At 61.7% G+C, this 22,692-nt stretch overlaps 1 protein-coding gene across 1 annotated transcript; it reads left to right on the forward strand.

Annotated features, from left to right (window-relative positions):
• The first annotated feature begins 19,304 nt into the window (after positions 1–19,304).
• On the forward strand, positions 19,305–21,832 carry HJV (hemojuvelin BMP co-receptor). Its single transcript, XM_032204318.1, has 3 exons — positions 19,305–19,404; positions 20,273–20,775; positions 21,203–21,832. The coding sequence occupies exons 1-3, from the start codon at positions 19,305–19,307 to the stop codon at positions 21,830–21,832; spliced, it is 1,233 nt and encodes a 410-aa protein (XP_032060209.1).
• Positions 21,833–22,692: the final 860 nt, after the last annotated feature.

A 22,692-nucleotide genomic window follows, 5' to 3' on the forward strand; every position in this document is an offset into this window, starting at 1 on the left:
ACACCCATGTACAGCCATGCACATGCATGCACAGCCATGCACAACCACGCACACCCATGCACACCCATGCACACCCCCACACCACCCAACACCTCTGTCCCCCCTCCCCGCGAGACCGAAGCCGCGCCGCCGGCTGCTAATTTTAACTAATTGGAGCCGATCCAAACGGGGGAGCAGATAAATTTCTCCATGGATCGATTAAGTGGCTGCTTGGCTGCCGGGCTCCAGCGCCCGGCCGGGACGGCCGCCGCAGCCCCGCTCCCCATTTGGCCACGCCGACTGCCGGCTCCATCTGCCGCGGCGCTGCCCGGCTGTCGGAGGGATCCGCGAGGTGCGAACCGCTTGTCAGGACAATCTGGGGAGCAAAAAAAAATTGAGGAGGTGGGGGGTGGGGGTGGTGGTGGTGGTGGAGGGGGGGCTCGTGGCAGTTGTGCGAGGGGCGGCCAAGCTCCCTGGCGGCTTCGTGCCGCCACGCTTCGTGTCCCGGCCACGTGCGCGCCGCCCCTTGCGCCCGCCCGTGCGCGCGTGGCGGTGCCGGGGATCGATAATTGGGAGGTAAATTTGCGGTCAGTAGCCAGATGCTGTGCGCAGGGGCTGCCACGGGGAGTGTGTGCACGGCTCCTTAACCCCTTCCCGGCCACGAGCGGGTCCCCCCGCCCCAGCGACGCCTTCCCAGGACACGGAGCCTCCGTCCCTTGGGGTCTGGCATCCCCACGGGGGGGGATTTTGGTGATGGGGGGGGGCTCAGGCAGCACCCAGGGGTGCAGCACCCCATGGGATGAGCTCTGAGGGGTGCCAGCAGCCTGTGCCCACCCTGCAGCAGCCCGCCTTGCTCTGGGGAAACTGAGGCACAGCCGGGGACGGGGCAGCCGCGTGTCCCCCCCGCCCTCCGGCTCCACTCCCCTCCCGGCTCTCAGCCCTGCTTGGGGAGAACTCGTCAAGGTCGCCTCGGTGCCAGGAGCTAATTTACAGTGCTGACATTAAGGCACCAGACAAAATCCGGCACCCAGGCGCTCGGGTGGCGTATATATGGCGGGAGGATTTATCGGCCTGCACTCAGGCAGGGGATCTCCATGGGGCCGGCAGCAGCCCCCGGAGCAGCCCCCAGGGTGCCCGCGCTGCTCCCCAGCTCCCTGCAGTGGGCCTGGGGGTCCTCATGGGCTGGATCCAGGCTCCTGGCACATAGTGGGGTCACCTCCCAGATCCCCACCCTGGGAAGTGCCCCGCTTATCCTTATCCCCATCCCTAGCTTCATCCCCAGCTCCAGCTTCATCTCTGTCTCTGTCCTCAACCCTGTTCCCATCCCTGTTCCCATTCCCACCTTCATTCTAATCCCCATCCTTTCCCCATTACCATTCATTCCCATCCTCATCCTCATCCCCATACTCATTCCAATCCCAATGCCCATTCCTGTTCCCAGCCCCAGCCCCACCTTCATCCTCATCCTCATCCTCATCCTCATCCTCATCCTCATCCTCATCCTCATCCTCATCCCCATCCCATCCCATCCCATCCATCCTTGACCCTATCCCTTTCCCCATCCCATAATCTGGGGGTGCCACCAGGCCCCCAAACACCCCTCGACCTCCTGTGGTGGCACCAGGGGACGTTTGGCTCCATCAGCGCCGTGCCACGTTGCCACCAGCCCCCTGTCCTGCACTGCTGGGGAAAACGAGACACCCACAGCTCTGAGCTGGGCACTGGGATGAACTGGGAGGCGCCCAGTCACGCACCGGAGGGGTCTCCACCACCTCCAAGCCATCGGTGGCTCCGAATCCACCTGGAGAGGGGAGGCGAGGGCCCCAAATGAGCCGCGTGGATTTGGTGGCGGGTGGAGGGCGATTGGATTTGGGACCCGTCCTTGGGGTGTGGGGAAACCCAGCCCAACCCTTGTATGAGACACTAGAGAATCCACCCCGACGCCACCGGCAGCCTGGCAGCGAGGTTTCCTTCCCAGGGAGCGGCCATTTGGGGCTGTGCGGCCCCATTTCTGGGGCTGAAGCAGGGAGGAGGCGGGGGGGAGCGAGGGATTTCATGCCCCCGGGGTCTCCCCCCGCAGACCCCGCTGCTTTCTAACGAGCTTAATTCCCTGTTGAGTCAACACCATGCTCCAGCACCCCCGGCCCCGACCCCAAAGCCACCCCGCCGGGATGCCCCCGGCCCTTTAGGGGGAGGTTATGGCAAAGAAATGTCCCCTTCCACCTCCTTGTTCCCCCCTCTGTGCCTCAGTTTCCCCACCAGCCCCATCCAGGAGCCACGGGGATGGGGGTTGCACCCGTGCCGAGCCCAAAAATGACAGATCCCCCGGGCTCTTCTTGGCACCTCTTTCCCTTTCCTCATTAGCCGGGCGCTTCGTTAGGCTCAATGCCCTGTTGGGACGTCCCGGCCGGGTGCGAGGCCGGGCTGCGGGGGGCTCTCGGTGGGCGCTGGAGGCCATCCGTCATCTGGAAAAGCGCAGCGCTCTCTCCCGCAGCCGTCCCTTCCCGTAAGCGCTCGTTAATTAACGCCAAATCGCCGCGCGATTACAGGACGCGGAAATCAAATGACTTCATTGTGATGAAGGTTTATTGCCGCCGGGGAGCGACAGGACGAAGAATCATTTGCCACTTATTGGAAAGGGCCGCGGGGATCGTGCGCCGCTGCCGTGCCGGAGGGACGGAGCCACCCCAAGGGGGGGGACCGCCGGGCACCCGTCCCCTCCGCCCCGCTGTCCCCTGCCCGGGGAGGTGGCACCCAAGGGACACCGAGGGCGGTGATGCTGTTTGGGGTGGAAACGTCCCCGTGGGACGTGGGGACACGGGGTGGCCTCGCCACGCCGCGGAACCGGCGTTGAGCCCGGTGGCACCGTGGAGCACGTCCCCGGCAATGGGAACGCCGTTTGGAGAGGGCTGTTTTCGTATCGTGACCCCCCAAAATCACTCCCCAGGGACTCGGCGCAGGAGCCGGGGTGGGATTTGCCGTGGCGCAGCGGGGAGGAGGACATCGGGGTCCCCCTTCCCCAGCGCAAAGGAAAGGGAGAACGCCGCCCCGGCCCCGCTCATTAAAACCCTTTTCTTCCCTCTTTGATCGCCACGGCCGGGGTCAGCGCGGGCGGCGGCGGCACCCGTGGCCGGGGCTGCCGAAACGGTGACCGCCGGAGGGGTGGAGGGGGGGGGGGTCCCGTCCCCAAACCGGTGCCCCCCACCCCCTCGGCTCAACGCGGGCCCGCATGAAAAGCCGGGACCTGGTCAGGTTAGCGGAGGAAAAAGGATACTCGGCTTTACAGTAACGCGCACTATAGAGCCACTGTTTCAGCGCTGACCCCCCGGGTCAGAGGTGAAGGGTTTCCCAGGAGTGTCTTTGAAGAGAGCCATCTTTGATGAGAAAAGAGCCTCTATACAGATGTCTCATAATTACCATGAGAATGTGGAGCACATGGCGGCCGCGCTGGCCCCAAAGGGAGCTTTAATGGAATGTCATTAAAACGCCCCGTTCCGAGGCTTCTCTCCCCGCTCGCCCCACTTTAACCTCTTCCAGGCTCGTTCCCCCGACTCAGCCGCGCGCCCGGAGCCGGGTGTCCCCGCGCCGCAGGGGGCTGGGGGTGCCCGGGGTGGCCGCTGGGGTCTGGTGGCATCGGTGTGAGCCTCGTGCCACATGCCATGTGCCCCATGCGACGTCCCCGGTCCCAAGGGGCTTCGGCACCCTCCGGCCCTCCCAGAGCGGTGCCGGGCGCCCATTTCCCTTCCCCAGCCCTGGGGAGGTGCAGAGGGGCAGCTCGGGGTGTGGCGAGGCTGAAGGCTTCCCCTCTTCCCCGCCTCGAGCTGCCTGTTCCCAACCTGCACCAAAATCCTTGGGGAACTGGGAGGAAACACCAACCCCGTCCCAAAAATTCAACCGGGGTCTCCCCGCCGACGCCGCGGGTCCCCGCAGGGAGGCCGGGCTCCTCCGCCCCTGCCCTTGGCCTTCCACCCTCCCCGGCTGCCTCCACGTGATAAATTGCCGCTAATAAATCCGGCCACGGGGCTGATCTGGCTGTAATCCGCCTTTGATACACTCGGGGAGCGGTGTCGAGGGCAGCGGCAGCCCCGGCGCGAGGCGCGGGGTTAATCTCCGTGAAATCGCCCCCGCAGCCCCGCTATTATCCGCGGGGCCAGGGGGCACGGGGCGCACCGAGGCGGCTGGTCCCGGTGGGTTTTTGGTCCCTTTTCCCCTTTGCTCCAGCCTCCGGCACATCTTTGGGGTCTTCGGGGACGTCTCGAGGTGGTTTCCCGGCCGGGGAGCGATGCGGGGGTGATGGCACCAACACACGGCTGAAATGGGACAAAAACACCAAGATTGGAGAACGCCGTGTAAAGGGATGTGGTGGGAAAAATACCCAACTTGGGGGCGGTCAGGGGCTTTCCCTCAAGGGCTGTGGGATTTTTTTAGGGCAGAGAAGAGGCAAAAATACGATTTAAGGTGGAAAAGCTCATTTGGATCATTTCAAATCTGCCCTTCGTGGCTCGGCAGGGCGACACGGGCTGTCCCCTCCATGGGAACGGGGCCGGAGCCGCAGCGGGGGAGAGACGGGGACGGACGGGGAAAGGGATGGAGGGGAAGGGGAGAGCTGGAGAGGGAGGCAGGGATGGAGAAGGAGGAAGGGATGGAGAGGGAGAGAGGGAGAAAGGGATGGAGAGAGAGGGCAGGATGGAGAGAGGGAGGCATGCGTGGAGGTCCAGCTTTGGGGCCGGAGGCTTCCAGGCTTGAGGCCACCTCGGCACAGCCCTAAATCAAGTCCAGCTCGGTCGAGGCTTCCTGCTGGAAGCGTGCACGGGTCCCTGATGAAATCCACCCGCCCCATTTGCTTCGCCTCTCCCGTTCCCCGCAGTCCCTCGGGGCCCAGGTACCTGCGTGCGGCCGCGGCGCACGGCGCTGGAGTCCGGGGGGCGGCTCGGACCCTGGGAGGGGGGCGCACGGCGTCCTGCAGCTTTGTACACGGGGACGGCCAGGAAACCATTTCTAAGGGAAAAAGAAAAAAAAAAAGACATATAAATAATAACAATAATAATAAAAAAGTGGTGTCTTGGCTGAGGAAACATCCCCATTAGACACCCTGCAGCAGCGTGGCTCCCGGCCCCCTTCCATTGTCAGAGAAAGGTCAGCCCCTGACTAGTTAGTTATCATTAGCTAAGGCCAATTTAATCACAGCGATCGTGTATAAATCACCGCGGACAGACAGGGCACTTTCCTCCCTCCCGCCTCCCCGCCTCAAAGGTTGACAAATCTCCCGGCCGTCTCCCCCCAGCCCCGCCGGCTGCCCAAGGGCCTTGGCCGCCCGGCCAAATATTAAAGGACGCGGTAAATCACCGGGGCGCTGCCCATCCATCAGCCTGTCAGCCTGAAGATCAGGGTCACGGGGACGAAAGATCAGGGAATGGCAGCGGGGCAGGCGCGGGGATGCGGGGTCGAGGCGGGAGGGACGGGGAGGCCGAAGGCAGCGCGGCCGCGGCCGGATCCTGCCCGGCTCAGCTCCGTCCCCAACCCCTTTGCACCGCAGCCACCGCCGTGCCGGGCGATGCTGCAGGTGGGAATTGAAGGCAGGGTGGGAATTGGAGGAGTAAATTGGGGGCGGGATGGGGAAGGAGAGGTCCAGGAGGCTCCGTGGCCACCCCGTGCCGCTCCCCAGGGATGCTCGGGGCTCAGGACGGAGCCGGGCGAGGCACCCAACTTTTTCTTGCCTCCCTCCCTCTCCACCTTCCTTTATCTCCCCCCCTCTTTTTTTTTTTTCCCTTTTCTCCCCCCCCCTTTTTTTTTATTTTTTTATTTTTTTTTATTTCAATCTAATTGAAGGGGGGGGGGGGGGGGGGAGTGGAAGATAAGAGCTGCCAGGGCTAATTACACCTCATTATTCCAAAGGATCTCTCACGCCTCACTTCTCCTCAAACGCCGGCAAAAGCGAGGGGGAGGGGGACGGCTATTAAGGGAAAAGCCTGGTGGAAAACAAAGTTGGTTAATTCACACGGTGCGGCTGTGTGGGGGCTCCCCTCCGCCCCCCGGGGCGCTGCGCCGGGCTCGCCCCGCCGTGGGGCCGCAGCCGGTGGGGCTGAGCGGGGCTGGGGGGGCCCGGTGCGGACAGAGCCCAGCTTTGGGATGGTTTTGGGGTGCTCGGAGGCGTCAAGGCCACGTCTTTGGGTGTCCCCAGCTGGACTCAGCCCGGTTTGATTGTGGGGTTTTGCAGCAGGTGCTGGGGATGTCGCCGGCTCGCTCCGTGCCTCGGTTTCCCCAACCGTGCGGGGCAAACCCCCAAGTTCCATAAGTTCCATAAAAGCCCTGCAGAAAACCCCACACGGCCCCAAAAGAACAGGACGGCTCCGTTAGGGACACCTTTGGGTCCAGTCGAGCCCAACCACCCCATCTCCTTAGGGCTAGCCACAAATTAAAGTCAAATATCGAGGGCATTTTCCTCCGGGACACCGACAGGCACGGGGCACCAACTTCACCAGAGGCTGAGGGAATTTCTCCCATTGCCCAGCCCGAACCTTCCCAGCACGGCTTTGTGCAGATCCCTTGGGATCCCTGCAGCTCCCCGAGCTTCAGAGGGAGCCCAAATTAACCCCCAAATCCTTTCGGAGACCTCTTACGGAGAGGGCACAGAGGCTGAATTTTTTCAGCATTCCCCTCTCCCCAGCAATTTCCCTGAGTCTGTACGCACCTCCCAGCTCTTAAATTCCTCCCGTGGCATAGCTGGCCACAGGTGAGAGATCCCAAAATGCCCAAAAAACGAGAAGGGAAAACTTCCCTCCTGGCACAGATGGGGACAGGAACCCACGGGGCTCAGCCTGCAGGGCCCCGACGGCCCCACACGCCGGGGAGCTCTGTGCCAGCGAGGGCAAATTTGTCTGATTTAATTTGGGGTTTGAGCCGGGAGCTGCGCAGGACAGGGTGGCGACGCAGCAAAATTTTAATCAGGGCAGCGAGCACCAAAAAAACGACGTTTTGCACGGCACCAAAGGGCGACGTGGCAGCGAACACCCTCCACTTCCCCAGGCGGCAGCAGCAGCACCCGGGCCCCGTGCAGCAGCGAGGATGAGGATGGGCTCTGCCTCCCTCATCCCCCTGGTTTGGGAAAAGCCCCGGGGGTGACGGGTACCCCCAAAACCTGCCACAGGTCCGTGCCTCTTCTCCGACGCATTTACCCCACCAAAGCGCACGGCGCACGCCTGCTCGGCTCCCCGGCCGCGAGGCTGCTGCTCTGTGCTCAACCAAAAAGCACAAAAATTTCCATTTCATGTTGCGAGGCACATTAAGGCTCGTGGGGATCAACCCACGGGACTTTTCACTAGGATGAAACAGGTCCCGAAAAGTTTTTGCGCATGGGATGGAGGATGAGGCTCAGCATGGCTGGGCTCGGGGTGGACGGGGAGAAATTGGGACCCTCCTGCCCTGTCCCCGCGCTGTGCAGAGGCCACTTTTGGGATTAATCCATCCCTGGTGGGTACCACGGAGCATGGGCACCCCGATAATTCCCCGATTTCCCCCCGTGAACCCTTCCCTACCCACCTTGCCCATGGCTGTGCTACGCCGGCTGGGTTTTCTCTCCCGCCCCAGCGCTATTCTGGTGGTCCCACTTTCTAGCTGGGTATCCCGTCCCGGGGGAGACGTAAGGATAATTCAGATAATTCAGGTAATTTAGATAATTGCTGCCGTTCTGGAAGCAGAAGGCGGCTGCTTCTGCTGCCCACAAGCCCTCCTCGTCCTCGTGTTTTGTGACCCAAAAGTCCTGACACCTTTTATTTAAACCAAGGAGGGCTAAATCCATCTCTTTGTTCTGTTTAAAAATCAAAAAGGCCCCAAAGTAACCTTTAGCAAAAGCCAGAGAAGTTGATTATAGGAAATCTATAAAATTTCTATAAAATAAGGACACGAATACATCACTTCTGCGGGGCCGGGGGACGTCCTCTGAATTTACAAAGAGGAGCAGCGGCTCGGAGCAGGCGGTTTGAGGATGCCACCAGCCTGAAGCCCAGGTATTTTTAGTGCTGTGTTTAGAGATAATAATAAATGGAAGAGAAAAAAAAATAAAATAAAGAAAAAAAAAGGATAAACCTTCTTCTTTTCAAAGCACAGATATTTATCTGCAGCCTCCACATCCCCCTGAATAGCCACGGGCTGCAGGACCGCTCTTTCGTGCCTGTTTTTTTGTTTTTTTTTTTTTTTTCTAAGCACAAAAGCCGGGAGAAGTGGGAAAAGGAATTAAAGCGGGGAAAGCTGAACGCGACCCCTCCGCTGCTGGCACAGCTTCAGAGCAGGGGGGACCCGAACCCACAGCACCCCTGCGTGGGAAGTTGCTGCTTCCCAAGCCAGGAATTCGGCTGCCTGGTTGGAGAATAAAGGAAACCAGGAGGCTCCTGCCCGAACGTCCTGCGGGTTCGGGCTCTCCCTTTCCTCCAGCTGCCTCCTTTCTTTGCAGAGCCGCCCGACCTCGCTGGTAATCCTCCCCAGAAACGTGAGCGAGTCCTATTTTTATTTTTTATTTTTCCCCAGAAAAGACCCCAAAGCAGCAGCTCGCTTCTCCCCGCTCCCTGTCAGAGCTTGCCACGGCGTTCAGCCCGGTTGTGATGGTCAGAAATTATTTAAAACCCACCTTGCTGGACCGCAGCCTCTCCCCTCTGAGCCGGCCCGGAGCGAGGAGCCCTTGTGAGACCCAGCGAGCACTGAGCAGGAAAACGAATGAAAAAGCAAGGAAATTAGGAAGGAAAGATCACCGTCAATATCGCGTCGGTCTCAAGTTCATTAATTTGTGCTTTAAAAGGCTCAGAGCGGTGTTAAACCAACCTCATCGGCGCCGTGTTGCTGACACCTTTGTGCCTCTAACGCCACATCGCAGAGCTGCTTTTATCCCCAGGAATTTATTTTCCCTCCCTGTTGCCACAGCCCGAGTCAAAATCCGAACCTCGATGAGGCAAGCACGGAGGTGCCTCGGGAAAAAAAAAAAAAATCCCCCTCGGAGCTTTGAGCTGCTGAAATTTGGAAAAAAAAATATATAATGATAATAATAAAATGAACGGGGAGGGAGCAGGGAGAGCAGAGCTTGCTCTGGACTTTTTGGGTAGCTTTTTCCCCCAAAAAACGGGGCACGGCTGCCAGACGAAGTCCTGCAGCCTGCTCCTTCCCCGGCCTCCCTCGGCTGCTCCCGGCTTTTAACTTTTCCTTTTTCATCAGCCGAGAGCGTTTTTTGTGAAGGTCGGGGCCGCTCTGCCCGTTCCTCGAAGGAAAAGGCAGCGAGTCCTCCAGGGAAAGCCCGGCGTGCCTCCGCGGCTAGCTCAGAAAGGAGCAGAAAAGATACTTGCAGATTAATACCATTAAGTAGGATTTAAAAAAAATAAAGCAATTGAGGCTGGATAATGCCCTACATAACAAACCGGCTCTATTCTCCGGCTCCTGGAAGGTCCTTGTGTGCCCAGGGGTATTTAGCATGTCTTTTAACAAAGCTGAAGGATTTGTATTGAAGTCGCGCTTTGGGACTCGGGTCCCTCGCTGGCGCTGGACTTTGTGCGAGCTCATTTCCACCTGCGGACCACGCAGAGGTGGAAAATGCCCCAAAATTGGCTTCTTACCGGCCGCAGGCGGCCACACAGGCGGCGCGAGCTCCGGGGCTCAGCACCGCATCCTGCACCCACGGCACGGGAAGGGGATGGAGCAGCTGCAGCGGGTGCCAGGCCATCGTCCCCTGCTGATGAGGGGATTTTCCCAGTAAAAGCCCGTTTGCTAAAATTTTAAGCGTGTTTCATATCCTATTTCTTTCCCCCAGGAGCTGGCGGAGGCTCTGCGAAGTGTGGCTGCTGCCCCAACTTCCCTGCGGCTGCAGAGCGATGGGGCTGGGAAGCAGCAAACGGCGAGGGGTGAGCGGTGCGGGGGCACTTTGAGCTCGTCCCTCCTGCCCTGATGTCCCTGGGGGCTTCCTCCCCTGCCCACGGCGCCTGCAGGGTCACACCGCCCCGATCCCAAAAGCCAGGACCCGATCCCAAAAGCCAGGACCCGATCCCAAAAGCCAGGACCCGATTCAGGGCCCCGACACGAAAAGGGGCCTTGGCACAAACACATTCCAGGCTCTTTGTGGGGTCCCCTCAAAAACAGATTCGGGAAAACCCCTCTGTGTCTCTTGGCTGTTTTCTTTTCAGGCTGTGTTAATTGTTTGGCTTTAGAAGGGGACTTCCCAAATGTTTTCGGGTGGCAAACACTGCAGCGGGCAAAGTCAGCCCCAATTCACACTTCTCAGCAGCTCGGGGAACTTTTCCTCTGCCCCCAGGTAGCCCTAAGCCAGGCTCGCTTTCCTCGTCCTGCAGAAATAACATTTGTTCTTACGCCAGGTCAATATTTCCTCCCGAAATCCCATTTTTCAACCCTTCATTCCATTTCCCTGACAGGCTTTGTTTTGTGGTCGCAGGACAATATATTTACCCCGCTTTGCTATTGTCCCTTTTCTGGAGGAGCTGATTGCATTAAAATCTCTCGCCAAGACAAAAAAAAAAAAACAAAAAAAAACCCAAGCAGATGATTAATTCAAACACGACACAACCTCTTCGGTGGCGTTTCTTTCCCAAGGTACCTGCTCTCAGGGCAGCTGTTGAACCAAAAAACCTTGGGCATGGCTCCGGCCACCGCCTGACCCTACAAAATTAATTCTGCGCGATGCTTTCCACGCTCAGCGCCTTCCTGGAGGTGCCTGCGAGGAGAGGAGGAATTACGGAGTGCGAATACAGAGCGTGGAGTTTGCATCTGGGAAGATTTTTGTGGCAAACTCGGGGTCCTTGGGGCAGTTTTTGGCTCAGCCACCCAAGGGTCTGGCGCTGCGTCGCCTTTAGCCAGCGTCGCCGGCAGCGGGGGGATTTCTGGGCTCGGGTTTGGGAGCACCACAAAAACCAGGTGTCACCCCCCAGGGAAATAAAACCCAACAGAGCCTAAACTGAGGGCTGGAGACAGCGATGGGAAGGGGAAGAAAGGGAAAATCAGCCAGGATGCCACGGGGGGAAGCTCTCCGGGTTAGGACCCCGACTTGCTGTGGTGAACGCCGGCTGCTGGCATGGGGCTGTCCCTTGCTTTTTGCTTTTTCACCACATTTTTCCTGTTTTAAAGAAGCTGAGTGAAATCTTCAGCTGGAGGCGGCTGCATCGGGCTGGGTGCATCAGGGACAGCTCCTTTGATGCCGGCCTTTTTGCCCCACACGCCAGGGGATGAAACAGGAGCAAGGGTGAACCCCCGGGGATGCATGGCCAGGAGCCACTGCGGGATCACCCTCGGGGTCTGCCTGGGGGAAAAAAGCCTCGTAGGACAGCTCCTGGCTGTCCCACCAGAACCTCAGCGTGTGTTTATTCCAGATTTTTATTTCCTCCCCCAAACTGGCCACGGCCAGGTGAAAAGATGCCCGGATGGGACAGGCACGACGCAGCCCTCGCGCACCCTGGGGCAGGGGGGGGCTGCAGCCCCCTGGGGGCACCCCCTGGCACCCGGCTGGGGCCTGCAGTGCCCCAACACCTCACCACACCTCCACCCATCACTTTGGCATTTGTGGCTCCACTTTGGGCTGATTTCCCTTATTTTGAGGGCACCCATTTCCCACGGCGCCTGTGCCTACCACAGCGCTGGCGGCCGCCGGGACCCGTTTTCATTCCCCTCACAAAGAGGCACATGGCTGCTTTTTTTTTTTTATCTTCCCCTCGTTTTGCAGGGAAGGGATCACCACGGCCTCCTGCAGCCCCCCCCAGAGCTGACTTCACCATCCCCTAAACCACAATTTATTTGTTTTGCCCAAGCCCCCGACCTCGGCAAAAGTTTGGCGAAGGAAAAGAGTTTTGGCGAGCGTCAGCAGCGGGCAGGCCCACGAGTGGCACTGACGGAGGAGTCTATTAAATTAAAAAAAAAAGAAAAAACCCAGCAGCCCTGCACACTACTTACGCCAGAGGGGCAGGTTTGTGTGGATGGGCCAGGTCGAGCCCGGCTTTTCTGCATTAACCCATCACTGCCCTGCCCCACGGACAAAGGAAACGGTGCTGGCCCCCCAGCCCTGTGCCCCAAACCCCAGCACGGCCGCTGCCGAAACGAAAATCCTACTCGCTGCGTTATTGCTGTTGTTATTTCTGAAAACAGGAGAAGACGGGAGGCAGCAGAAAATCAGAGGAAAGCAATTAAAAGTTGGCGAGGCGGCGGCGAGCGGCCGCTGCTGGGCTCCGACCGCGCCGGCGGCATCGCGCCGGGACCGGGGGTACTGGGGTCGCCCGGGGGTGCTGAATTTGCTGCATGAGGAGGGGGAATCTGGGGGGTCTGGGGGGTTTTGGGGACTGCTGAGGGAGGCAGGGAGCTGCGCTTTGCCTCCAGAGCCGTGCTTGCAGCTCCCAGCAGGGTTTCGCCGGCAAAGCCGAAGCGACGGCATCGGATGCTGTTGGCTCCTCTGCGGCTGGGCTGGGAGCTCTCCCTTTTCCCTCCCCAGCTGGAGATTAAAGACATTTTAGTTGGAAATACTCAGAGACAGAAAAAGCACATTTCCCCCCTCCAAACATCGCCTTTTTTTTTTTTTTTCCTAATCCCCAGGTGCAAAAAGGAGAGCGAAAGCACGCCGACCGCGCTGCCGAACCCCGCGCTGACCCTTCGTTAAGCACGGAGACCAATTACCCATTCCTCTCTCGTTTTGCCTCTCTCCAAGCAGCCCCGCCGGCCCCAGCAGTGCCTTACCCCGGCAGCTCCTGCACATCCAGGTCCCAAATGTCGCCTGCAAAAGCTCTGCCCGATTTGCATAGCAGTGCCGGCGAGCCGGACTGGTTCGAGGGGACAGAGGCAGCCTTTCCAGGCCCTGAATGGCTTTGTGGAAAAAAAAAAAAAAAATCAACAACCCAACCCTCTAATCTCTGGGGATTCACGCCTTTCCCCGTGCTCCGGGTCGGATTCGGAGCCCCGTTTGCTGCCAGCGAGCTCCGAGAGCGCTGGAGCAGAGCACGGCGCTCCCGGCTGCCCGGTGTGAGGGCAAATTGCAAAGCTCGGCAGGGGCGAAGCGGGCGCACCCCGATTTTAGAGGCACCTAAGGGTGGCAGGCAATGGGGTCAGGGCTGCTGCCCCGCTGCAGGGACCACAGATGTGGGGTGAAGGTGGTTGGGACGGGGCACCCGGTGCCACACGGCCGGGTGACGGCGAGCGGCACTGGCACCGGGGACGTGCCCGGAGAGCGCCCCAGGGGAGCGCAGGGGCAGGGGGTGCCTGGAAAACCCAAAAGTGCTCCTCCACTGCTGTGCCCCCCCCCGGCTGTAGGGTACCCAGGCTTGCACGCCTTGCACACGCTGGGCTTACACTCAGGTGCCTTGCACACCCCTTGCACGCTCCGTGCCCACGCACACACGCGCCTCATGCCCAAGGGTTTCGGTCTCCTGCCCCAAAACGCAGCTCAGCAGGGCAATGGGGGCACCGGGACCCCCCCCCCCCTGTTTCTTCCTCCCCTCCCAGCCCAGGTCCCGGAGAGGAAGCCCCCTCGAGTCCCGTGTCACAGCCACACAATTGCACCGAGTTTGGGAAGTCTCCGGGTGATTTACTGCATTTTCCGATCCCTCACGCATCGGGGGGTGTGCGTGTGTGGATATTTCTCTATTTCCCTTCCTAAACAATCCCATAAATTGAAGGCTGTTTTTATTTTTTTCCCCCTTTCAAACCCAACCATTTCCAGGTATTCTTGGGCTGCAGCTGGGAATTCATTTCCTTCCATCCAGGAGCGAGGAAAATCCCTTCCCTGCAGGACAGCCACGGGCAGAGATGTGTCCCCCCCCCAAGCCCCTCTCCTCTTCTCCCCAAATCTCTGCTCAAAGCATCCAAAAACCGTCTCAAAATCCCAGCAGCAGCTGCTGCCCGACAGAAACAGCACTGGGGATTTGAGCGGCCCCAACCCCGGGTGATTCTCCCCAATTTTGCCACCAGCTTGGAGCTGGGTGGGCGAGCCCTTAGAGCGCTGGGAGCCTCTCCCCAAGACCCCCCCGGGGGTGATTTCCATGCCCTCCCCCTCCCCAGCCTGGTTTTACCCCTCCTTTAACCGGGCTGCAGTGCGCCTCGAGCAGCGTGGAAGGAGGAGTGAGGAAACTGAGGCACGGAGCGGACCCCCCCAGAATCCCCCCCGCGCCCCTCGCTGGCCCCGGCAGGGCCGTCCCCACAGCCCCCCCCCTCCCCACGGGTCCCTGCTGCCACTCGCGACGTGCTGCTGCCACCTGGTGGCCCCGTGTCCCCGCTGTCCCCAAGGGTCCCCCCCCGCCTCTCCACCAGCCCCTGGGTGCATCCTGCGCCCTGCCTGGGCTCTGCGCACGGGGAGTGGGACAAAAAGGGGGGGGGGGACCCCCGCCCCCAGCAGCACCCACGCAGCGGGACCCGGCCCCAAATCCCCCCCCCGGGGGCCGTGGGGATGCCAGGGAGCTGCGGTAAGGGATGGGGAAACTGAGGCAGGGGGAGGCAGCGCGATGCTTTCCAAAGCTGCCCCCCCGGCATCGCCGCCTTCCCACACCGCTGGCCAAAGCAAGTAGGGTGTTAAAAAAAAATTAAAAAAAAAGGGTGGGGGGGTCCGGCCCCATCTGCTCCCAGCTTTTTTTAGAGCTCCCCAGCCCCGCAGCTGCTGAGCAGGTGCCGTGGGTGGGTGATTTATCTGCACGGCGGCATCTCGGGAGCGCTGCCCGGGCACGGGACTGGGATCTTTTGCTCCAAAGGGGGCCGAGGGATGCCAGCCCCGTGTGGGTGCGGGCAGGGGGCTCGGGGGGTGTCTTTGGTTGTAGGGTGCAGCTCCCCAGGTCCCCCCTGGTCTCCTCGAGGTCTCCCCTCTCCGGATGCAGCACCGAGGTTTCTGCTCCTCCCAGCAAGGAGTGGGAAAGCTGGCGAAACCTGGAAGAAAACCTGAATTTCATTAAAGATTTGCGGCCCCATTGGGTTTTCCAGCTCCCTCCTCGCAGGGTTGGGAGAAGGGCCCCTTCCCTGCAGGCCCTCAGCTCCATGCGGGTGCTCTGCGCTCGGGGTGCAGCCGAAATGGGAGCCCTCCCCGGGGTCCCCAGAGGTGGGATTCAGGCTGCAGAGCCCATGGAGACCCCCAGGACCCGCAGCTCCTCCCGGTCCCACCAGGACCCCGCGCCCACCCCACGCGTGGCGCGTGCCGTGCGGAAACCTTGGGCTCCCAACCCTCCCTTTCCCTTCCCCTCCCCACTGGAATCCGGCTTTCGGGATCAAAAATACTGCTGGCTATTTTTAAAGCACCGACTTAGCCCCTCTCCTCCTGCGGTGACGGATCGGGCTGTCGTAAAGCTCAGCTGTTTTCCGCTCCCTCCCCACCGAGCCCCGGGCAGTAACAGGCTCGATTCCCCCCTCGCTGCCACCCCGGAGCGAAGCCAGGGCAGGATTCGTGCCTGAGGTGCTGGGGGCCTTGGGCAGCACGACCCACTGCTGGGGTGAGTGGAGCACGGGGATCCTCTGTGCTGGGTGGGACAGGGGAGGGGGCTCCGTGCCCGGCGTGGTGAAGGCGTTGGGGTCGAGCACCGCGCACGCGTCCCTCTCCGTCGGAGGGAAGCGAGAGCTTCTCTTCCAAGGAGCTGGCACGCTCTGCCTGGCGAATCCTGGCTTCTCAGGCACCTGCTCCTCTTCCACCCGTGATCCCGAGGTGGGAGCAGGCACGGGGACGATGTTCACGGCTCCTCCCTGGCTGGCCCCGTACCCGAGGGATGCTCGGGTGCACGAGCCGGAGGCGCTCAGCGGCACGGCGAGCGATGCTGGAGGCTGCTCTGCCCCCCGGCCACGTGCATCCAAAGCCCTGATGGAGGCAGGCAGCTCCTCTGAGACCAGTGCTTGAGGTGTGATTTGCTGAGCGTCCCCCTCCACGCTGCCTGGTTTGGGTGCAAACCCCCCGGGGTGCTCCCGATGACCCCTGTAGCAGGGGGTTTGCGGCTCGGAGCTGAGCAGGGGCTGCTCTCCCAGAGCGAATCCAACCTCAAAAGCCCCGGGGTTAGACCCTGACGCAGTGGGTGGTGTTGGAACCGGGTGATCTTTAAGGTCCCTTCCAGCCCAAACCATCCTGCGATACCAAAGCCTTGCCAAACTCGTGGTGCTGGGGCTGGGGCTGAGCCGTGATGGCACCAGCTCGACCTCCAGCCTTGCCCAGATGAGCGTCCACGTGGGTGATGCTCAGAGAAAGCCCCCCACTGCCTGCTTCACACCACGACCAGGGTCTTTCCCCACTCCCTGTGCTCAGGAAGCCCTCATCCTTCAGGACAGGAGGGTTGGGGTGAGTCCAGCTTCTCTTCGGACAGCTCCTCAGCCTCATGGTGGCAGGATTCGGGGACCCAGCTGGCGGGATCGGGGTTTTGCACCTCCCAAACCTCCAGCTGATTCCTCTGGTGGGAAACGGGGAGCTGGCTTTCCGAAGAGGTTTGACGGCAGCTGCTTTTGGCTCGGCACCGCGCCGCTCTGCCAGCCTGGGAGAAATTCCCAACCTCCCCGACCCAACGTACGCCTGCAGCCCCAGCTCGGAGAGCTGCCTCCTCCCAACGATGCTGAAGCAGCCGATGGCTTCATTTCAGGATCCAGCACCTCCCCAGCACCCCCAGCACCCGGTCCCGGGGTGCCCCATCGCCCAGCCTCTCCCCTCGGGGCTGCGGCAGCCGGGTTGCCCCAGCCTGGTTCCTCTGAACGAAATCTCCCCCGGCCAAACGAGGCGGCTGGGTGGGATGCCGAGCGGCTCTCGCCCAGCCCAGATGGCCCCGGCTGCCGTTCCCGGAGGAATTTCCACCTGCCCGGCCCCCGCCCCGCGTGTAACCGATTCCCCAGCTCCGTGTCGGTGCCGGGGGCTCGCTGCAGGGGGAAGGCAGACGGGAGGATGCCGGGCACCCAGCACGGACCTCGGGAGGCTGCGCTGGGATTGGGGTGTTATTTTTTTAAACAAGATTTTTTCCGCTCTCCCGTTATCCCTCGTTACCAGGTAACAGACCCCGCACATAAACACCGGGCAGGGAAGGGAGCTGCAAAGCCTCCGCGCGTCCAGGGGCAAAAAATAAACGGGCACCCAAAGCCTCCCTCCTCCGGTGGCTGCTGATGCACCACCAGCTGGGATTTGGACCCAAGCTGCTCTTTAGTCCTTGTTTTCCCTTCCTCGAGCCACAACCCACGAGGAAGGTGGACTGAGGCACTTAAAACACGAGCCTGGCTGCGGCTTTCAGCTTGTTCTGCCACGAGCAGCCCCCGTCCCCCCGTGCCATGCACCCTCTCCCTCCGCACCCCGCGCTTGCTGTTCTTGGCCGGGTTTTCGCCTGGCTAAATTTAGGCGGCTCGATTTCGACACCCATCCTCTGCCCCGGGGGGGGGGGGGGGGGGGAAGAGGCCCGGAGCAAAGGTAGCGAGGAAGAGGAGGAGCGGGGTCTGCTCCCCGAAGCAGCACCTCGGCTTTCAGGCGGCTGCGAGGCCAGGCAGGTGCCGAGGACGGAGGCTGGCACGTGGGTGACAAGGAGCTGGGTGACAAGGACAAGGACAAGGCAGCCCGGGTGGCCACCGGGGAAGGACCCCCCAGGGCCGGGGGTCCTGAGGAAGCCGACGCAGGTGAGAGGGGCTGCGTCAAAGCAAGGGCAGGGACGAGGGTGCCGGCAGCAGGACGTTGGTGCAGGCACCCAGGGGTGCCCCGGGGTGCCACGAGCAGGGACCCCATGGGAGGAGTGGGGTGTCCAAGCACCTTTTGCTGCCCCAGGAATTGTCCAGGGACCACCGAGGCACCTCCTTGGGCTCCTGGAGGGTCTCCAGGAGGGTCTCCAGGCACTGCTGCTGCCTTTCTCCTTGGGATCAGGACATCCCAAGGAAGGTCCTGCTGCCTGCAGACCCCACGGTGGGGCCTCTCCGTGCCCCAGGCCGTCCCGTTACACATTAACCAGCCGCTTATCAGCCGAGCGCCGCACCGGGGACACGTCCCCTCCGTGCCACCAACCCCAGGGGCTGGAGTCTCCAGCTCCAGGAGGGATGCGTGGCAGCTCCCAGCCTGCTCGAGCAGCTCCGGGGCCAAACTCTGGGCTCGGAGCACACGCAGAGCTTGTGCCTCCCGTGCCAAACGTGAGCCCAGCTCCTGGCCGTGCCACCAAGACCTCTGTCCCCATGCCCCTGGCCGCAGGGAGCAGTTTCGCTCCCTCCGAGAGCAGCTGGCAGCCGGAGCCTCGCCAGCAGGTTTGAGGCATGTTTTTTGCTCCAGACACCTGCCCCGTTTGCCACGAATCCAGCTGGCAGAGGGACACGGAGGGGGGGGGGGATGCTGCCAACACGCGGCTACGTCGCCGCGCCAGCCAGTACAGCTCCTGGTGTTTGTTTGATGGCTGCAGCCACAGCAAAGGGAGCTGGAAGGTGCTAGACAGCGCTGCAGGACTGCCTTTATTTATTTCTTTACTTAATTTTTTGCAAAAAAAAAAAGATGTGGCTTCAGGCTCTTCTCCCTCCCGCGTGCGGCTTTCACTTGCCAGCAGTCGCGGCGCCGGCAGGACGCGCTCCTGGGGCTGCCCAGGGCACATCGCCGCGGGCAGCAGCCTCTGGCACGGCACACAGATGAAGAGGAAGGGGGAAAAACACAGATTTCGCGTGCGGGACCTTCAAAAGGACGTTTGCAAAAGGCTGATTAACAACCAGCTGCTAACTGAGCCGCCAAGGGCTCAGGTCCCCAGCTGCTGGACCCCGGCCACGTGCAGCGAGTGGCGACGTGCTCCTCGCATCGCCCTTGGGCCAGCTCGAGCCTCCTGCACCCAGAGCCAGCGCTGGGGGCTCAGAGGGGGAGCAGCCACGTGCTGGCCACAGGGGGAAGGTTTTTGGGTGGAGCAGGAGGTGCTGGTGGCACCTGGCGGTGCTGGCTGCGGGCTTCACGGTGGCCACGCTAAGAATTTGGCTTTTCAGCTCCTAAGCCCTGGGATGCTGCGCTCCAGAGCTTGGGTTTCCACTGCCCCACGCCCGCTGGGGCTGCCAGAAGGATGGAGCAGCCCACGCTGTGCCCATCGTGTAGGGCAGCGCGGGTCCTCTCCGCATGCATCGGCCGCTCCTGCCTATGCCAGGAAGCATCCCTGAGCTGCAGTGGTTGAAAACAGCTAAAAGAAACCAAACCCGCTGGGATTTTGCCCCAAATTTCGCCTTCCCCAGGAGGCAGCGGTGCAGCCGAGCCCTGCAGGGCTGCGTTTTTGCAGCTGGTGGCTCCAAACCTGCGGCCCCAGGCACTTTCTGCTGCAGCTCTCCCATCCCACCTCTCTCTGCTCGCAGGGGGGCTGCCGGATGCAGCAGGGGGCAGCCAGCGGGTGAGCGACCCCCCAGGCTCTGCATGGATTGGAATGGGGAAAGCTGCCTGCCGTAAGAGCCCCGGGCAGCTGGAGAGCCCCGGCTTCTTCCTCCCAGCGCTCTTCCTCCTCCTCCTCTTCTTCTGCAGGCATGGTAAGGAGCTGCCCGGGCACGGGCAGAGCGGTGCCAAAACCCCATCCGCAGTGGGGATGCCAGCAGGAGCTGCAGCCCCCAGGGTTTGGGGGCAGCACCACTGCAGAGCCCCCAGGAGAGGACTGGAGCGAGCCAAAAAGCCTCTCCTTGGGGTCCTCCTTGGGGTCCTCCTTGGGGTCCTCCTTGGGGTCCTCCTTGGGGTCCTCCTTGGGGTCCCAGGCACTGAGCGCCCTCGTCCCTCCACGGTTGTAGGGTGGGCAGCAGGGGGATGCCCCTGGGAGCCCCCCAGAGCTCTGCTCTCCCTTATAACCCCTCTGCTTAATGAGCTTAATTGGTGCCCGCTGGGATGAGTTCGTTAGCCCTCCCGGAGCGGTGGCAGCGCGGAGGGAAGAAGCCCGGGTGGCAGGACGTCCTTGGTGCAGTCCGGCCCATCACAAAAGACTGATTGCCCAGCCTGGCCAAGGCTGAAATGGGACGAGGGGGGTTTCCCAGCTCAGAAATTCCCATTTGTCCCCTGGCAAAGCCCCGGGGCGAAGAATCTCCGTCTGAGCCACGTCCCGGGGTCACGGTCGCAACGGCAGCGCTGGCTCGCGGCCGCGCTCGTGCCCTGGGTACAATCTCACGTCCCAGCTGCCCCAGCACAGCCCCTCAGCCCCGTCCCTCTTTGCACTGGTCCCAGCCCGTTTCTGCAGCTGGCAACCCCGAGTTCATTCCCTCCGGTGGCTTAAACCGGCCGCCGAGCTCACTAATTGCAGGCGCTCCCGTTGTGGGACGGCGGCGGGGAGGCGGTGGGGGCTGCCCCTTCCCCGCCCCAGCAGCTCTGCTGGGACTCCCTGGGCCGTCGTCGTCCCCGTCCCTTCTCTCCCAGTTTCTTCCCAGTGCAAGATCCTGCGCTGCAACTCCGAGTACGTGGCGGCCACCCTCAACCTGCGGGGCTCCGGCAGGACGGCGGCGTACTGCAACGCCCTCCGCTCCTACTCCCACTGCACCCGCAAGACGGCTCGCACGTGCCGGGGCGACCTGGCCTTCCACTCCGCCGTCCACGGCATCGAGGACCTGATGATCCAGAACAACTGCTCCAAAGAGGGCCCCACGTCCCCCCCCCGGCCCCGGCCCCCGGCTCCCAACCACCAGGGCTTCGAGTCTCTGGATATCTGCGACTACGAGAAGAGTTTCCTCTACAAGCACGGCCGGCCCCCCAGCTACCAGCACTGCGCGGCTTTCGGGGACCCCCACATCCGCACCTTCCACGACGACTTCCACACTTGCCGGGTGGAGGGCTCCTGGCCCCTCTTGGACAATGATTATTTGTTCGTGCAAGCCACCAGCGCCCCGGTGGCCAAGGGCTCCAACGCTACGGTCACGAGCAAGGTAACGCCGGCGCCTTAGGGCTTGGCAAAAAAAAAAACACCCTCGCCTTTGGGGTGCTTTGGGGTGCTTTGGGGTGTGGGGCGCTCCCTGCCTCGATAAAAGGGCTGGGGAGGGCAGTGGCAGCTAAACCCTTGTGGGATCGGGCATTAATGTGCTCAGAATGAGAGGGGTGAAGGTCTTTTGGGGAGCAGGGAGTGCTCCCATCGCAGCCCAGGGATGGGTTATTGGGGGGTGTGCGGGGTGCCGCTGTGCGCTCCGTCCAGGCTTGGCTCCTCCTTGCTTTGTAGCTGATTAAATGGCACCAAGGAAGGAAATTGCTTCCTGAAAGGACCGTGGGGGTGTGGGCGAGCTGGTGGGGGGCAAGACGGGTGGGATCTACGTTGCCCCACCAACCCCCCCCCCCCCCCCACCGCTGTGCTCTCTGCAGCTCACCATCATCTTCAAGAACATGAAGGAGTGCATCGACCAGAAGGTCTACCAGGCCGAGATCGGCAACCTGCCCGCGGCCTTCGAGGACGGCTCGGTGAACGGCGGCGAGAGGCCGGGAGGCGGCAGCTTGGCCATCCGGGAGCTCAGCCCCGGGCGGCACGTGGAGATCCGGGCCCAGTACATCGGCACCACCATCGCCGTCCGCCAGGCCGGCCGCCAGCTCTCCTTCTCCATCCGGGCGGCCGAGGAGGTGGCACGCGCCTTCACGGAGGAGCAGGACCTGCAGCTCTGCGTGGGGGGCTGCCCCCGCAGCCAACGCATCTCCCGCAGCGAGTGCTGCTCTCGAGGCCGGGGGGCGGCCGAGGAGGCCCGGGCGCTCTGCAAGGAGATGCTGCCGGTGGAGGACGTCTACTTCCAGTCCTGCGTCTTCGACGTGGTGACCTCCGGGGATGCCAACTTCACCATGGCGGCCCACGGAGCCCTGGAGGATGCCAGGGTCTTCCTGCCCGACGCTGAGAAGCTGCACATCTTCCAGGCCGGGGCGGGCTGCCCGCACGCCTCTCCTTCCTTCCTCCTCCTCCTCCTCCTCCTCGCCGCTAGCCTTTGGGCTCTGCAGTCGCACTTTTAAGTCCCGCTGGCACGGCGTACAGAGCAGGGGTAAGACGAGAGCGCTGCTGACTCAAGGGCCATGCCTGGCAGATCAAGAGAGATGCCTCGTCTCGGATCAAGTAGCTCTGCAGCGAGGAGGAACCGGAGCCCCAGACCTTTGGAGAGGGGAGCGCCGGAGACAGAAGTCGCTGAGACTCCAGTTTGTCTCCGCTGCTCCTGCACGCATGGCACCGGCTGAGCCTCGCTGCTCTCCCGTTTTTTATGTTGGATCCTGGTGTGGGTTTTCCTAAAAGTGAGGATATCGCGGCTGTACCAAAGAAGGAGAAACAGGCAGGGTGCTCGGACAGCCTCTGCCCCTCAAAGATTTTGGGTTTGAGAACGGGGTTTGGGTTTGACCCTGGCAAGACACCGGTCCTCCCCGTGAGCCTGCTTTCCGCAGCCCTTCCAGCACTACTACAGCCAGCGTCAGCTCAGGGACCGCACAGGTTCGGCAGTAACAAAGCCCAGATCCCGGTTTCTACCAGCCAAAAAATGTCTTCAGGTGGATTTGGGGCCCCTCGACACCGCAGCTGCTGAAGTCACATGGAGCAAGGCAATCAGACGGTTATCAGAGTGATATGACCGAGCTCTGGGGGTTGTTTTTTTTTCCACGAGAGCTGGATTCGACCCTGCCGTACGGAGCCCTCCTTTCTCCGGGCTGGTGCCACGGATTCCCAGCCCTCTGCGGTCGCAGAGCCTCAGGTCTGCACCATTTCAAGCTCCTGTTGCTATTTTTCTTTGTTGTCTTGGCACCTGTCTAGGACTCAATATAGCAAGTTCTGGACTTTGGACCAGCGTTGAGTTTCAGTGAGAAAAAAATACCACTCGGCATTCCTCTCC

Source organism: Aythya fuligula, chromosome 28 (genome assembly GCF_009819795.1).
Source record: "Aythya fuligula isolate bAytFul2 chromosome 28, bAytFul2.pri, whole genome shotgun sequence".
NCBI classification, from domain to species: Eukaryota; Metazoa; Chordata; class Aves; order Anseriformes; family Anatidae; genus Aythya; species Aythya fuligula.